The sequence below is a fragment of the Sorex araneus genome, chromosome 1 (assembly GCF_027595985.1).
Source record: "Sorex araneus isolate mSorAra2 chromosome 1, mSorAra2.pri, whole genome shotgun sequence".
Classification (NCBI taxonomy): domain Eukaryota; kingdom Metazoa; phylum Chordata; class Mammalia; order Eulipotyphla; family Soricidae; genus Sorex; species Sorex araneus.
Window position 1 is genome coordinate 340,298,772 of NC_073302.1, and position 13,412 is coordinate 340,312,183.

The 13,412-nt window shown below is 36.6% G+C and overlaps 1 protein-coding gene across 1 annotated transcript in view; it reads right to left on the minus strand.

Moving 5' to 3' along the window:
- Positions 1-1,670: 1,670 nt before the first annotated feature.
- The window catches only part of KCNU1 (potassium calcium-activated channel subfamily U member 1), a 204,294-nt gene continuing 192,552 nt past the window's right edge, over positions 1,671-13,412 (minus strand). The window contains exons 30-32 of the mRNA XM_055128431.1: positions 4,701-4,809; positions 1,907-2,155; positions 1,671-1,744 (exon numbers count right to left, since the gene is read on the minus strand). Coding sequence (XP_054984406.1) covers positions 1,671-1,744; positions 1,907-2,155; positions 4,701-4,809 — 432 coding nt within the window. The remainder of the gene's footprint in view (positions 1,745-1,906; positions 2,156-4,700; positions 4,810-13,412) is intronic.

Consider the following 13,412-nt stretch of genomic DNA (forward strand, 5'->3'; position numbering starts at 1 on the left):
GGGGGTTATGCATGACAAACTGCAAGGCAGGAGTGGGGCGACTTGTCAGTGATGCTCAACAGACCACATAGCACCAGGGAGTGACCCCAAGGTTCCCATATGCAAAGCATATGCTCCAGCCATTTGATATTTATAAGTGCTACAGTCAAATCAGGTTCAGATGTGAATTTTATCACTGAGCAAAATAATGTAGACACACATGATACAAATATATTCATAGCCTATCTGAAATTTAAATTTACCAGAGTCCTCTCCCCATCCAGTTATTTTTATGCCTGTTAACCCTATTTGTGACACACTATTCTTAGTAAAAGACCAAATCAGACAGATGTTAAAATATTAAGAATATTGTTTGTGCAAAACATAGAACTTTGGCTTACATTCTGTTTTCTTCCTTCCACTATGCTGCTGTCTATAACCAAAAGAGGAATTACTGGGGCTAGGGATATTGTTTAAAGTGTTAGGATGTGTATTCTGCACCTGAGTTCATTACTCAGAAATCATAGCCCAGTGAGTACCAAGTACTGATGGGTGCAACTCTGATGGCTCCTGAGCACTAGTAGAGTGACTGTAGTGATCCCTAAAGCCAAGAACCAAGGAGTACAATAGATAAAAGAAAGGAAGCTTCACTTGCAATGCTCATGATAATAAGACCACCAGTTGTGTAAACTGAACTTTTATTTACTGTTTAGCAAAGTTGACCTAGATAAAATAGGCCTGGAGCAATAGTACAGTGAGTAAGGCATTTACCTTGTACGCGGCTGACCCAGGTTTGATTTATCTATCCTTCTTGGAGAGCCTGGCAAGCTACTAAGAGTATCCCACCCATGTGGCAGAGCCTGACAAGCTCCCCGTGGCATATTCGATATGCCAAAAACAGTAAGAAGTCTCACAATAGAGACATTACAATATCTCACAATGGAGACATTGCTCGAGTGGAGTGTCCTCTCCACTTGAGCAAATCAATAAACAATGGGACTACAGTGCTACAGTGCAGTGCAGGTGAAATGCTTTAATTGAATATAAGGTTCTTGGATCACTGAAAAATATTTCTAATTTTTTTGATATGTTTTCTCTCGAATTAGAGAATTCGGAAAGTTATGCATTTCAGTCTACCAGAGAAAATCAGTTCTTTGTTGCTTCACCAGGGAATTTATCCCTTAACTCTAACATTCATTCTCATGTTAGGGATCTGTCTTGGTTCTTAGCTCTTGGTTATATGTAAATTCTTGGTTATAAATGAAAACCAATATATCGCTAACTGGTCTTTCTCACCTTTTATAAACAGGGACATTGGCAAGACAGCTTGAAAACAAAAGTAGATAAAGTAGATAGTGTAGTAGCTAATTAGTATGGACTAGCTTACCCTTTGCCTATTTGAAGATAAGAAAAGTAAGATTTTAGATTCAAGGAACTTTATTTTGTGTCTTCTGTGACAAAGTCTTTTTCATTTTTATCTTAATAGTCTTATAGTTTATGACTGGAAGAATTCAAAAAAACTGAAGGGCTTCTTTAACACAATTTTATTTTTTCTGTTTTGTGCTCAAGTGACACAGAGAAATTCATTTTCTTCACAGATACATTTTCATGTTTCTTCGTTACACCAGATCCAGTGTGCTAAGATCAGACTTTCACATCTATCCAAAGAGCACAGACTTGCTGGTCAACCACTAAGCACCAGGCACTAAGATGGGCGTGATTTCGTTTCGTTTTTCTGGTTCAAAGTCATTATCTCTGGGGATGACTTTTAAATAAAGAGCTAGGAACTTATGAGTATATCAACAGGTCAAGGTTGACTTCGATACTCAAAGAGAATTATTTCTAGATTTGCTTTTCACTTTCTTCCCCTTGATCACCGGCATGTGTCAGGGATTATAGTTCACCATCCTGAGTTGATATTACTTACTTTTACTTACAGGTAAAGATTTGGGTTTTATATTTATATTCGGCAATGAGTATGTCCTAGTTTCAATGAAACTCATTCTGGAAGGAAATGGATCTATAAATTCTGATTTGTCGATTGAGCTTGGATATTCATATAGACTGACGGACTCGTTTTCCTTCTTTGTGGCAACACTGAAAGGAATGGCACAGAACACGAAGTCTGAGGGCAGCAGAATAAAGTCGTTGGGGGGCCGGGTGATCACAAACCTGCAAGAAAATTCAAAGATTACTTCAGAGCATTTTGGCTGGGACAGCGTGGACAAAGGCAAGAATAAGGAAACCATTGTGTGAGCAGAGGAGGTCAGAGGAGGAGGGTAGGGGTGGAGGGGGGAGTATGAAAATAAACTTTTGTTGTTGTTTCAGTTTGTTAGTTTCTAATCAGTGGTCAGTATGAGAGGCCCCAGACAAGGCATTAGAGACAGGAACTGATCTCTGAATCAAAGACCAACTGTCTCTGGCCTCAGGCACGGCATCTGTCTCTCAGCATTTTGATAGGCTAAGGAAAGAACTGTTTTAGACTTATTTCTAATGGCCGTTTCAACTTTAATAGTCTCTCTACTCTTTAATATCCACAACATCAATAGATACAGTTGTCAGAATGCTGAGCTACAGTTTTCAAAACTCAAAGCTTTCATGCACTCCTGAGGTATTTGTCCTACCTACAATAATGATTATGCCACCAACTTTCACACTGAACATTGTTTAGTTAAGAAAGAAAAGGAATGAAGCTAAACTGAAGTTCTTTTTAGTTAACAAAAAAGAGTGGCAAACAACTAGTGAATGTGCATGAGTCTTACAGACCATTTGGGGCTTGGGCAACCACAAAAGCAGGGTGTGATGTGGTTACCAAGCACAAAGAAAATCCTCAATAAATGTGCATTGTATCAACACAACCATGACCATGTCAAAACATTGAATCAGGATATCCTTACATAATTTTTATCCTGTACTTCTTTATTGTTAATTCAAATAATTATCTTTTTTCCTAAACATATCAATTCACTATCAACCTTTAATGAACAACTTCCTACTTTAATTTTTCTCACTAAGTATCCTGCAACTTCTATCAATTTCAAAAAACAAAGTTTAATGCAATAATATTCTACTGTTCAAAGAGAAATACAATCTCGTTCTCTGATACTCTCAGCTCTGGGCTACACATTCTCCCAATTTCCAAAATTTGTAAGATTTTCAAAGATGTTGATAAATAGAATTAGAGAAGCACATTTCCAAGTGCTGATGCTTCCAAAATATTACTCCAATCACACACTGCCTTAATGTTCTACAGTGACAGCACCCTAACTTTTGACTCATATATGTCATCTACCATATCCCTGTTTATTTAGAACTTGAAACTTGGTCTTGTTTTTGTTTTTGTTTCTTGTGCTTGAGTTTCATTGTCTTAGGTGATTGTGATTCTGTGAAGTTCAGTGTCAACATCCAGACATTTCTTTTCTTTCTACCATCCAGAACTCTCCCTTAGACATATACTTGAAGTTATACTTTCTTAAATGCCCTAAATTATCATTTCTTAAACTTTTTTTCTGTAGAAGTTGGCAGGCCATACTCAGCAGTGCTCGGGGACAACTTGTGGCTCGTGACCAGGTGCTTGGGGGAGCTTGTGCAGTGCAAAGGATCAAAGCAGTGTCAGCTACATGCAAAGCAAGTACCGTAATCCCTAAACTATCTCTATGGCCGCCCAAATATCCTAATTCTTACAAATCAATAAGTACTTCTCTGATCCTGTTTGTCCATGATTTTTCTCTCATTGCCTTACTCTGAGACTATCCTAAGAATATCTTAGCTTCACCAGGACCTTCTGATCCTGTGTCCTTTCATATCACAGTCTTGAACTGCTTTGACAAACCCACATAAACCTCTTTTCAACTCATCTGTTAAATTGAACCCTTCCCTCTTTTTCAACAGACCCTCTATTAATATTTCCTCTCTCTCTTCTCTTATATGGAAATGCCTGTACTTTACTGAGACATCCCAGTGTGAGATGAAAATTCCCTTAAGCGTGCCTCTCACGTGGGGCTATATTTTCTTGGCATGCATTCATTTTCTTCCTTCTCTCACAAGCAAAGAAATGTATTTCTCTTCACACTTCTTTTGAATTATTATTTGTCTTCCTTTTATATTTTTTCTGGAACAGATTTTGTGAAACTATTACTACTTCATATAATTTTTCAGTTACTCCCTTTCACTTGAAAGAGAGTCCATTCCCATGTGACAATCTTAGTTTAAACCTGCATTACTATGCTTTCTCTTGACCCTTGACTTCCCCTCCTATTATTTATATACACTTCCTCTATTTTAACTGCTGTTATCATATTGAACATTTTTAAGAAGAAATATAGACAAAAAGTCCCATAATTTATATTGATAAGGTATAGTGACTAAAGAAATACTAAATATTTACTCACTGAGCTTACCAATAAACAAGAAAATTATTCTAGAATGGATAATGACTTTTAGCTTTTTAAATTTGCATAGCCATGAATGAGGAAAGTTACAAAAGAACCTCATTTTATTTGAGGGTCTACTTTCTAATTTTCATTGATAAAGATATCACTCCTCTACTATTTGAATTTTAACCATACGATTGCCTGTTTTGACATTGTTATTTATGTTCCTTATATTATTCTTGCAACTGTGAACCCTATATTCTGGGTTTTTCTTCCATGTTGTTCAAAGTATATTTAATACTTGGATGCAGGTATAGAATATTACAAATTAGCATACTCCCCTTTTTTGATCATCTTTTTGATCTTCTTCTTCATCCATAAGGCGATATAGGCCAATGCACATAATTCCAAATGCATCTAATGAGCCACAGAATAATTGTCCAAACATTTCTCTTGGCTGGGGAGAGAAGATAAGTAATGTCATAGTAATCATGCAATAATAAAAAATTATTGGAGTGTTACTTGTCTTTCTTTATAGTAGAACTGTGGAACATGTACATATCTTTTCAAAATATTTTTATGGCAGCAGTGTCAAGTGACTTGGGGGCTATGTTTGAAACTGGTCTTTGGCCAAATAGTCACAATGAATTTTTAAAATTAGAAGATAGTGCATTTTTAAATAAATGATTGTTTATGTCACTCTGACTTTCAAGAATCTCTGTATTATGTGGCTTATGGTCATGATTGTTTTATTATGACTGTTTTCTTTTTGTAATAATTAAGAGTTAAGAATGAGCAACATGTCTGCAAAACTAGTTGAGTTAGGATATGAAGTCCTCTCCAAAAAGTCATTTTTTAAAAATTTTTTAATAAATTTTATTGAATCACTGTGAGATAGTTACAAGCTTTCATGTTTGGGTTATAATCACACAATAATCAAACACCCATCCCTTCACCAGTGCACATTCCCCACCACCGATATCCCTGGTACATCCCCCCTTTCCTACCCTCCCCCTGCCTCCATGGCAAACAATATTCCCCATACTCTCTCTCTACTTTTGGCCATTATGGCTTTCAACACAGACTCTGAGAGGCCATCATGTTTGGTCCAATTCTGTGATAGATTGCTGTCCCAAGCATTTATCTTGATCTGGCTATTGAGCTTGAGATAACCAGAACACTATAAGCAGGGAACAGATTCAAACATATGAGTTTGATAAGAACCACAGAGTACAGTCTTTTCAATTCTGTGACTCCTGTGGATAAAGAACAAAGGAAAGATGAGACTAAGAAGTATCAAACTAAGTAATTCTTTGACAAAACAGAGACATCAAGAGAATTGTTTTCTTTAAAAATCTGGTGACAATGAAGAATAGAAGACCAGATTTTATGGTATGCAGTAAAATACCACTTTTACTAGGCTGTTGGATATGATATTTGGTTGTTTACTCTAACAAAAAAGAAAAGTTTCAAGTAAACAACCAAATATCATATCCAACAGCCTAGTGATAGAAGAACAAACAAAATTAATAGCCAGTAGAAAGAGTGAAAGAATATTTCTAAGAAATAGAATGGAAATAAAATAAAAGCACAAATAAAGGATAAAAAATGGATTAAAGCAAGAGATGGTTCTTTAAAAAGATAAAAAATAAAAATAAGTAGATCTTTGCTAGACTAAGTAAGACTAAAAAAAATTCTCATTGAAAGAATTTGGAATTAAGGAGGAAAAGTCATAACACATTGTTTAGATCATGAGATCATGAGACTACTATTGACATTAGTATGTAAATACATTGGCCCACCTAAAAGATACACATGAATCATTGTAATTTAAGGAAAATTCTAGCATGTAACTGGGAATAAAGTGTATAGTAGTTCATATAAAAATCATAAAATTATATGATAATATTAACAGACACTGACAATTATTTTAAAATATTCAATACTATTTATAATTAAAGCACACAATGAATTGGGAGCATAAAAATATCTCAACATAATAAAATCAATATATGGCTAACCCACAGGTGACATTATATTCAATGGTGAAAATTGAAAACTTCTCCCCTACGGTCAGAAAACAATGATGTTCCCTCTCACTGCAATTTTCAACATAAAGTCCTAGCTAGAGTAATCAAGGAAGAAACAGATATAATAATAATCCAAACCAGAAAAAAAGAAGGCTTTATATGCAGACAATAAATTAGAAGAAAGGGGATTTTACAAAGCAATTCAATTTATAAAAAGCTAAATGCATAAAAAAGGCTAAAATAAATAAATTAGCATTTTTAATAAAGTCTAAACACACTGTGGGGAAATTATAAAACATTATAGCACAGCAGATAAGGCATTTGCCCTGCACGCGGCCAACCTGGGTTCGATTCCTCCGTCCTTCTTGGAGAGCCGGCAAGCTACTGAGAGTATCCCACCCATACGGCAGAGCCTGGCAAGCTACCCATGGCGTATTCGATATACCAAAAACAGTAGCAATAACTCTCACAATGAAGACGTTGTTGGTGCCCACTCAAGCAATTCGATGAACAATGGGATAACAGTGCTACAGTGCAATTTTAATAAAACACGCTATGAAATACAAAGATATCTACATTCATTCACATGGAAGAATTAATATTGATAACATGCCTATATTAACCGAGGATTTTTAGAGTAAATATAATTTTTATAAAAATCCTAGTGGTATTTTAAGAATAAACAAAACAAGCAATTTTAAAATTTATATAGCCAAAACAATTCTGAGAGAAAAAAAAACAATGGAAATATTTTGTTCTCTAATTTTAAACTATACCGCAAAGCAATAGTCATTAATATAACTATTTTTTAGTTATTTTGGTGCTGACACAAAGGAACTTATGCATCTAGTTCACTAGAATGAAGAGAATAGAAATAGCATAAATATGCATATATGTATACACACATTTAATTTTTACAAAGGAGCCAAGTAAGTAGAGAGAGAAAAAATTTTTTCAACAAATGGCATTGGAGATACTCTATGACCCTCATGCAAAACGAGGATCACCATTTAACACTATACACAAAAGAATTTGGGTATAAGATATAAAGCCTTACCACCAGTAGAAGAAAGCACAAGAGATTCACATTTGGATTTAGACCTGAGGGATGTATAGGAAAGCTCAATTCCAAAGTCAAAAGTTACAAAAGCAAGAATAACTAGATGGGACTATATCAAATTAAAAGCTTTCTCCACATAGTTAAGAAAACTAGAAAAAAAAACTATGAAGTACATTGAGGGAAATATAGGCATATCATTTCAAGATTTGTATACTTCAAAGGGGTCTTCAACGATCTGATACTTCTGGCAAAAGCAACACAACAACAATAAAAAGAAATGGAACTACATAAAATTAAAGAGCTTCTGCATGGACTAAAACCAAGATACCTAATTGAACTGGAATGTAATATTTATATTCAACACATCAAATAAAGGTTTTTATATTCAGAATATATAAATTACTCACAAAGATCAGCAACAAACAAAACATTCAAAAACTTATCAAAAGATAGGACAAGGAAATGAATAGACACTTCTCAGAGGAAGACAGCTATATGGCCAGTAAACACATGAAAATAATGCATCACTTAACATAAAAAAATCCAAATCAAGATGACAATAAGATATCATCTCAGACAAGTGAGAATGACACATATCAAAAAATAACAATCAGTGTTGGTGGGGATGTGGTGCAAAAAGTACTCTCTTCCACTGCTGATAGGAGTGTTGTTTGGTACGATACTAAGGAAAACAGTCTGAAGAGTTCTCAGTAAATTAGAATTGAACTGCCATACAACTCAGCAATTCCTCTTTTGAGCATCTACTCCCAAGATATAAAAGCATTCTCCAGAAAGAACATATTCACACCATTACTCATTGCTGCACTCTTACAATAGCAAAGGTTTGGAATCAACATAGGTGTCCAACAACAGATGAGTAGATTGTGATGATATGGAGTAGACACACAATGGAATACTACGCAGCTGCAAGGAACAATAAAATTATGCCCACTAGCTGCAATGTGATGGAACTGGAAGACGTGTTGATTGAAGAAATCCAGAAAAAAGACAAACACAGGATTATTTCTTTATCCATGGTATATAAAATACTGGATGAGGAAATGTATGTGTCATATAAAGAAACAAAGCAAGGGAATAGACAATGTCCAGTGAAAACAAACTCTGACTGCAGATCAGTTCAAAAAGAAGTGAAATAAGTTGAAAGAGTCTAGTCAACCTGTTGGGCACAGTGTGGTAACATTGTACTCCTTATACATTTAGACTGTTCTAAACGTCAATTTCAAAACAATTAGAGTGTTTAGTTTTAAATTAAGCTTATACAGACTTAAAAACATTTGTACTGGGACCAGAGAGTACAGTGGTATAGTGGATCTTGCATTGCATGTGGCTTCTCTGGGTGAGATTGGTTAGATTTAATTGGGTTAGATTCCTAGCATCCCATATGGTCCTCAGTGCATTGCCAGGAGTGATTCCTGAGTGTAGAGACAGGAATAAGCCCTGAGTATTGAGAGGTGTGCCTCCCCTTTCCCCACCTCCAGCTCCCTCCCCCCATACATGCAAAAATTTTTGCATTTCTATCTTTATAGCAGCATTATTCACAGTTGCTAAGACATGTACTCAACCTAAATGCCTAGTAATGAAAGAGGAGATAAAGAAGTTGTAATATAAACCCAATGGACTCAGGTATTTTAGTGGATGAATCTGTGTCATTCTCAATAATTTGAATACAATGTGGGATGATTATCTTAAGCAAAATATGTCATTTAATATATGGAATATAAATAATTATAGGCATCAAGTTGCCAAAAGACAATAAAAATAACTGTGAAAACAACATACTGGTTACCAGAGAGGAAGAAGACGGGGTGATTAGGGCTGGGAAGTAGGGGTCCTATTACCAGTATGAGGACATTAGAACTTTGTTAGTGGATAATTTAACTGTTCTGCACAGATAGATGTGTGAAGCTGTACTCCAGGAACTTTTTGTTCTATAAACCAATGATACATCAAAAAGGAAGGAGTGTTAATCTTTTAACACCTCTGGTATAAGAGCAAGTTTACAATGGTATATGTGTGTCAATAGAATTAGCTATAAGTCAACTTTAGTTGAGGGATCTAGGGACACAGGTGGGGGAAAAGGACCAAAAGATCTTGAGAGATGTTTGGCAAGTTGTTTGCATTTAGAATTTAGAAGCACAAAACATAGGGTTTACTCTTCCGGCAGTATCTCTCAGACTAAGTCCTCAGGACAGTTCAGCTTGTCCTTCCCATAGGGGTCCTGTCTCCTAAGTTATAACAGCTTACATCAAGATCATGCATTTATGCTTTCTAGAGAATATCCCATTTCAATGCCGGGGTAGCTTTGCCACTTGCCCTGGGTTCATCCCAGTCTCATGGTGAGACCTTCCTTTTGGGGTGTTAGAAACTATAGCAACTGAAGACTGAGTCAAATAATTATGACAAAGTAATTATGACCAGGAGTAGATATATTTCAGAGTCAATCAACTACCAAATATAAGGAGCATAGCATGAATGGTCTTTCTATGTTTAACCAAAGAACATTGCTCTGTAGTAAAATATAAAAAGGCTGTAGGGAAAATAGAAAAGCAGGTACAAATACACAGCACTTCAAGTACAAAGCACTACAAAATTCAGAATTACCAGAAAGTTTTGGCTTATAAAGTAATCAAGACTGACTTGGAGAACTGAGACAATGTGAGGTAAAATACAAGAGAAAGGTTAAAGATAAACTTTAACTAAATTAGAGATGCGAGCAAGGGCATGACAAGCTTCTTTGGGAGGAGGAAAAGGGGCAATTCCCTGATGAAGCTTAAAAAACTTTGGGTTACTATCTAACAGAGGGTACATCAGCAGAGTTTACCTTAGAAATATTCCTGCTTTTCCATTGGTAAACAATGTGTCTGAGCCAAGTACTCAGCTTGTAAGTACTTTTGGCCTCAACTTCTTTATATGATCAACAGGATTCATAATGATGTCTACCATATATATTACTGACATACAAGTTGTGGTGGGAAGCAGACAGGCTCAATATTTACTGAGATAAAATAAATTCTCAGGAAATTTTAGCTATTACAATTATTGATAACCATCTAGGAGCCTCTGCTGATTTTAAATTTCTTCTGTTCTTCTTGAGGGAAATCATGACCAGCAGTGCTTAGGGATGACTTCTGGTGAGCTCAGTACCATAAGGGATGCCAGAAATTGAACCTGGGTTGGTTGCATGCAAGGTCAGTGCCCTACATGCTGCACTATCGCTTTGGCCGTGACCTGGATATTTTTGCATTTTATTTTTTTCCTTTTTGGGTCTCACGCAGCGATGCTCAGGGGTTAGTTCTGGCTCGCACTCAGAGTTACTCTTGGCAGTGCTTGGGGGACCATATGAAATGCTGGGAACTGAACCCTGGTCAGACCGTGTACAAGGCAAATGCCCTACCCGCTGTGCTATTGCTCCAGCCCCATGACGTGGATATTTTTAAGTTAAGAATATAGGGATGATAATAACACCTTTTGTCTGCCTTCCAGAAGTTATAAGAATAAATATAGCGGGAATATTGGTCTATAATTTTCTTTCTTAGTGGTGTCTTTGTTAGCTTTTGGTATTAGAGAAATGTATGCTTCAACACTGATCCGAAGATCCTCAACAAAATATTAGCAAATAGGATCCAACAACTCATCAAAAAGATCATACATCATGACCAAGTGGGATTCATCCCGGGGATGCAAGGATGGTTTAACATTAGAAAATCAATCAACATAATCCACCATATCAACAAAAGCAAAGATAAAATCCACATGATCATATCAATAGATGCAGAGAAAGCATTTGACAAGATCCAACATCCTTTCATGATAAAAACCCTCACCAAAATGGGGTTTGGAGGAACTTTCCTCAATATAGTCAAAGCCAACTACCACAAGCCTATGGCAAACATCATCCTCAACAGGGAAAAACTAAGGGCCTTTTCTCTAAGATCAGACACAAGACAAGTATGCCCACTCTCACCACTTCTCTTCAATATAGTACTGGAAGTGCTTGCAATAGCTATTAGACAAGAAAAAGAGATCAAGGGCATCCAGATAGGAAAGGAAGAAATCAAACTCTCACTATTTGCAGACGATATGATACTATATCTAGAGAAGCCTAAAGCCTCTACTAAGAAACTCTTAGAAACAATAGACTTATACAGTAAAGTTGCAGTCTACAAAATCAATACCCCAAAATCCATGGCCTTCCTATACACAAACAATGAGGCAGAGGAAAGGGACATGAAAAAAACAATCGCATTCACAATCGTGCCCCAGAAAATCAAGTACCTCGAAATCAGCTTAACCAAGGAAGTAAAAGACCTCTACAAAGAAAACTATAAAACGCTACTCCATGAAATAAAAGAGGACAAGAGGAAATGGAAACATATACCCTGCTCGTGGATAGGGAGAATCAATATTGTCAAAATGGCAATACTCCCCAAAGCATTATACAGATTCAACGCAATCCCTACAAGAATACCCATGACATTTTCAAAGAAACAGATCAAGCAATCCTAAAATTCATATGGAACAACAAATGCCCACGGATAGCTAAAACAATTCTTGGGAAAAAGATGATGGGAGGCATCACCATCCCCAACCTCAAACTTTATTACAAAGCAGTAACAATTAAAACAGCATGGTACTGGAACAAAGGCAGAGCCTCAGACCAATGGAACAGGGTGGAATATCCCTACACACATCCCCAAATGTATGATCATCTAATCTTTGATAAGGGAGCAAGAGATGTGAAGTAGAGCAAGGAAAGCCTCTTTAACAAATGGTGCTGGCACAATTGGACAACCACATGCAAAAGAATGGGCTTAGACCTTGACCTGACACCATGCACAAAAGTCAGATCAAAATGGATTAAAGACCTCAACATCAGACCACAAACCATAAGGTACATTGAAGACAAGGTCGGCAAAACTCTCGACGATATTGAAGATAAAGGTATCTTCAAAGATGACATGCAACTGGCCAACCAAGTGGAAACAGAGATCAACAAATGGGACTACATTAAACTAAAAAGCTTCTGCACTGCAAAAGATACAGTGACCAGAATACAAAGACTATCTACAGAATGAGAAAGGATATTTACACTATACCCATCAAATAAGGGGTTGATATCAATGGTATATAAGGCACTAGTTGAACTCTAAGAAGAAAACATCCAACCCCATCAGAAATGGGGTGAAGAAATGAACAGAAACTTTCCCAAGGAAGAGTTACGAATGGCCAAAAGGCACATGAAAAAGTGCTCTACATCACTAATCATCAGAGATATGCAGATCAAAACAACCATGAGATATCATCTCGCACCACAGAGACTAGCACACATCCAAAAGAACAAAAGCAACCACTGTTAGAGAGGATGTGGGGAGAAAGGGACCCTTCTACACTGCTGGTGGGAATGCTGACTAGTTCAGCCCTTTTGGAAAACAATATGGACCATTCTCAAAAAATTAGAAATTGAGCTCCCATGTGACCCAGCAATACCACTGCTGGCAATATATCACAGAGAAGCAAAAAAGTATAGTCGAAATGACATCTGCACTTATACGTTCATTGCAGCACTGTTTACAATAGCCAGAATCTGGAAAAAACCCAAATGCCCTAGAACAGATGACTGGTTGAAGAAACTTTGGTACATCTATACAATGGAATATGATGCAGCTGTTAGAAAAAAGGAGGTCATGAATTTTGCATTAAGTGGATTGGAATGGAGAGTATCATGCTAAGTGAAATGAGTCAGAAAGAGAGAGACAGACATAGAAAGATTGCACTCATCTGTGGAATAGAGCATAACAGCGTAGGAGACTAACACCCAAGAATAGTAGAAATAAGTACCAGGAGGTTGACTCCATGGCTTGGAGGCTGGCTTTCCATTCTGGGGAGAGGGCAACTCAGAGAAGGGATCACCAAGTATAATGTGGTCGGAAGCCATGCAGGGGAAGGGTG